This window comes from Branchiostoma floridae, chromosome 2 (genome assembly GCF_000003815.2).
Source record: "Branchiostoma floridae strain S238N-H82 chromosome 2, Bfl_VNyyK, whole genome shotgun sequence".
NCBI classification, from domain to species: domain Eukaryota; kingdom Metazoa; phylum Chordata; class Leptocardii; order Amphioxiformes; family Branchiostomatidae; genus Branchiostoma; species Branchiostoma floridae.
In genome coordinates, this window is record NC_049980.1 from 19311226 (window position 1) to 19316277 (window position 5052).

Below are 5052 nucleotides of genomic sequence, written 5' to 3' on the forward strand. Positions count from 1 at the left end.
AGCTCGCACATTAACATATCAATCTCTACACCGTCGATAAGCTATCTCACACTTCCAACTGCGCATATGAGAGCTATGTTTTGCAACGCTCCCTGCTTTACACTAGGGTTACATGATTTTTTCGTCATTATGTCGTGTAGCAAAAACGTCTAGACAAGTCAGACCTTTTTAATACTCCAACGTAACTTGAGCTATGACCTAGACCATAGTGCATCACTCGCATATGCGCAGTCGGAACTGTGAAATGACTATTGAAGAACCTTTCTGTGACCACCCTCACCCCCATTCGAACAAACAAGTGGTGCAGGCCTGAGGCCAATTGATATTGCCTACACATGTATGCCATATAACCTGTTAGCACCGGTGCTATTACAGACTTCAGTCTACCCACGTTCGCTTCACCCTGACGGTGCATTAAGGAGCTCCCCCGTAAATCCACAGCTCATCATTGCTACAGCCTTAAAGACTATCACTATAGATATACTCGTGACAAGAGAGGGCATGCCGCCATCAGTCCAGTTGCTACATTGTTAAAGCAAGTCGGTGGTTTCAAAGTTAGGGATATCCTTCATTTCTGAGGTTAATCTCTCTTTGTCACCCCCATCTCAGTGGTAATGACAGCGCCTTGCTGAAATCGTGCGCACAATACTCGATAATGGAGATCTCTGTTCCGGCGTGTGCGCGGGGCGTGCAACTGAAATTTGATGAACTGTCAAAATGTTACAGGACGCCGCGAATAATTCTAAAGTTTACTTATTGCGAGTAATGAAATATATTCATGGCGACGTGGCGGGACTTTATGATTGTTAAAGGGGTATTGTGTGGTACATAATATGGTACATACATGTGGTATTTGCATGCCGGTGGATAACATAACGGCGAGTGTACTGAAGGGTCAAAATATCGGAATTATATCATGCCTGATCACGACTCATGATAGAGGTGAAATATTGAAAAAAGGTGAATTTCTATGTGTATTTCTGAAAGAAATTCGCTCAATTGGTGTGTGTTTTGTGGTTATAGCAACAGACGGGGCCTTTTTTTCACCATATACTCTCGGGGCAAGTAAAGTGTTGCTATCAACATTAAGCTTAAGGCGTTTCATTTCATTCATTGGTCTAAAGAATTAAATTAGTACCAGACCAGTCACTATGGCAACGGAACATCAAATAAATCCTAGCTTCTTTATCCGATGTAGATGACAAATCGAGGACATAAAAAGATGTTTATGTTGTTCGTTGTAAATATTAATGTTTGATGAATACTCAATAGACTTGTTAGCGATATGAATACTGGTTGAAGATTTAACGGGGCTAAATGAATGTTAGATTCAATATTAACGAAAGGCTATAGAATTTCAGGGAACGTAACACAAGTAAAATTCCAGTCAGGCAGTTATGAGGAAAAGATAGTTACTGTAATGACAAGTGTTGGGCCAGATTAACTACTAAATGCTTTTGGTTCATTTGCAAGTTTTCTGTATATTTCTTGTGAGGGGTTCTCCTTGTTATTCTTGTTCCTCATTTGCAATATCCCTCCTTTATATACTAGTAGTATAATGAATGGAATCATTCAACTTCAGTGTGCCGAGCTCAAGCTGCCTGTGGTACGGCGGCCTGCGGTGTTGAGATATTGTTTATCTATCATCGTCGCTTCTCAGCACATCCTCAAGAGGCCACGGTGATATTGCGCCGGTTTCTTTACACAAACAACATTCATCACTACCAGCACCGATTTTTAAGGAACTCAATGTAAGATTAAGACAGTGTAGTACAACAAATTCTGGTTATTTCTTTACATTGTATGTTCAGGCAACACAGCACAACAACATTCGGAGAGTAAAAATGCCACCTCTTTGCAGCACACCAATAGATGTCAGTTTTTGTTTTTGTTTGTTTTTAACATCCAGGCAGCATCCTTTTATTGGTACAACAGAAAATGATACGGGCTGACATGCGCTGGTTGAAAACATAGGACACATCAGATCCCAACGACCAGGCTATGTCGAGGGACTGAACATCATAGCCACTAAAATCCAACATTCAGCATCTCTAGATACAACAGTGAGTGATACGCGGATAGGTGTGCAATTCACATTTACTGTCATGAATAGAGAGGAGTTGTTTTGATGTATCTGCATACCTGTTTATGGGTCTGTAATATAAAGGGAGAACCCTCAGGCAAAAATATACCATTCAAAGATAGAACATCGTTGAAGTTTTCGCCGCACACAACGTTTCTGATTGCTACATTGGCGCATGTAAGACCGTTAATTATATATACCTCCAGCTTAAGATGCAGCAAGGCCTGGGAAAAAATATATATATATATATCTTCCGGTTACCCTGCCGACTCTGCAAAAACCTGTCGACCCAGGCCTTGTTTCGACTGGTACTACAAGGGACATAAAATTTCCCATCTGAGAGATGAAAACGCTGTAGAATCATTTTCCATTATGTTCTACATACAAGTCCATTTTCTATTGATACCCTGCATGATAATAGTATATCTGTGTAATTAATATATGATGTTCGAAATACCGGCGTCCCTATGAATTCCAATTCTACATCGGTAAACTGTATTTGTCGGAAGGATCCAGGCGAAATATGAAAAAAAAAGATGAATCCCTACTTACCAACCCAAATTTGACAGGATAGCAATCGGAAACACAGCATGAATTTTATTAGCCCTAAATACGTCTGAGCAGGGTATAAGTGATGGGCTGGCATTAACAACAAGCTTCATGAGACACCCTACATCCTGAATTAGTTCATTGGTCGGTGCTTGGAACACGCCATGAAATGGTTTCATATCTCAAGCACGTTTTCTGGCAGAAAATGTATTTTATGTGCGTGTCAGGGCGCCGTTTGGAACTGAGCAATAACCACCACAATCTGCACCTGGCCAGTCGCTGTAGAGCAATACAATATTAGGCTATAATCATAAAAGAAACCCATGAATGTGTCATTTCTATTGTGTTGCTACGTGTATAGCCATATATTTGAGTGCTTGGGTGTTTCAATCAATTCGACGGAATGTACAGTGCACATTACCTTTATGGTACATTTGTTATATATACATGTTATGTTCAAAGTGCTTTCTGTTACATTATTGTGTACGACGCGTGTACATGGTGCATCCTGTTATAATGTGAGTGTATCACGTTGTAACATTTTTATTTCTGTATAGTGCACCATTCAGAAAGTCTTAAAAATGTATGACCTTACCGGGTTTGAACCTCCGACATCTTGAATACAAAGTTAGTAGTATTCACCACGCCATAGACATAGAACCAACGTCAGCACGGTGGGTGAAAACTAGTCATCGCTTTAACGCTTTTTAACATTTCTGCTAACACACAGAACTGCACAGACCATCTTGATCGACTTCAAGTCAACTAAACGCCGTAAGATAGACTTTCTTTGAGAAATTAAGACAACTTGATTATATAAGCCATTTCATAACCCGGATGGGCATTTGTGGTCCAAGTTAAAGTGTTGTCCAGTGATGTCCAATATAATGTTTTGGAGTAAGATTCAGATACTTTCGACTTACTTTTTTTGCAACTGACAATTTATAATAATGATGAAATTGATTGAAAAGCAGTACAGTCTTTCAGAACGTATACAAAGAAAACTTCTTGAGAACTGGGATTTTCAACTTTGACTTAGACTTGAGATGGCGAGGTGGCTTATTTCGCAATTCATTCCATGCCACCCACACCATGCAGGGGCAAATAAGAACTTACGCCAAGAAGACAACACTATCTAATGCCTAGATTGTAGCAATTTGTACAGAGTCGATTTGTCCGTCCACTGGAAACGCATTTATCCCTTGGCAGGCGCTGCATATTAGCCGCTTTACTGTGCAGAATGAAGGGCCTCCGGGTAGTGCGTGTATTCAGGTGGCGTGGTGTTAACTTCTCACCGTGAGAATGCTAACTTCAAACGGACAGATGGATGGAGCCTTCAGACTTCCAATATAGCTGTGGTTCCGGACAAACCAAGATCATTTACTACATGATGTAGGAAATATGTATTCGCAACATTTGTCAAGCGAGTATCATGTTATCATTTAATATACTTTAATATACATAGACGTACACATATGAGCAAAAGGGTTGATAATAGGTAGTTACATATCCGAAAAATATATGATTCATATGGCTAGTTCATATGTAAAGCTAAGATAATTCATTAAATTATCTTTGGGTCTGCCTAGACACCTAAATCGACCTTAACTAACCTCAAACGACTCTAGTATACAGTGTACACGGGACAACAACCTTGTGTGGCGCTATGGATACATTATATCATTATTGTTTATGCATTTATAAATTTTTAAAAGGCAGCAAGTCCTAAGTATTTACCAGTTATTACCTGTTAGCCAATCGGTTTCAAGATTGGCTGAAAACACTTAGTATACAAGTATTATAAGGTGACAGATTATGATAGAATTGTGCTATGCGATAATCTATGAGCCAACAGCATCCACGGTTTTATTGCATAAATATACTGTCGTTTGTGGACCGAAGAAGGTATTGAGAACCTCCCCATGCAGACTCCTAACACAGACGATCCAATATGGCCACCAGAAATGGCTTCGATCTTGAAACCGGCTAACTCGAAATTGGTAAATACTTAGGACTTGCTGCTTTGTTTTAACTCTTAAATGCATAAACAATGTATCCAGAGCGCCACCGATATTTTTGCGTCGTTACTTCAGTTCGACCATCTAGCGTAAAATGAAGACACGTGCATCACAGGAAGATTTCGAATAACTAGAAGACAGCACAGGTCCCTTAAGGACATCAAAAGACATTTACTACTTAACACAACACTTTGCAACAGTTTGCGACGCCCCTTAACAAGTAGAGTGGAAAACCCCTCCAACTTTCTTGCCGGCGGACGCCATTTTGTTGTACTCGTCTACTGCACTCTCAGTCTGTAGCACGATACACTCCACGCCTTGACGTTGGACATGATCAATTGTTCTTTGTGGAACCTTTTGAAGGGATAAGAAGTCAAAGCATTAAAGGATGGAAAGTATCGA

The 5052-nt window shown here is 40.0% G+C and overlaps 1 protein-coding gene across 1 annotated transcript in view; it reads right to left on the reverse strand.

Annotated features, from left to right (window-relative positions):
- Positions 1–4863: 4863 nt before the first annotated feature.
- The window catches only part of LOC118408909 (E3 ubiquitin-protein ligase TRIM56-like), a 10261-nt gene continuing 10072 nt past the window's right edge, over positions 4864–5052 (reverse strand). Inside the window, exon 6 of the mRNA XM_035809770.1 lies at positions 4864–5004. Within this exon, the coding sequence (XP_035665663.1) occupies positions 4864–5004 (141 nt within the window). The remainder of the gene's footprint in view (positions 5005–5052) is intronic.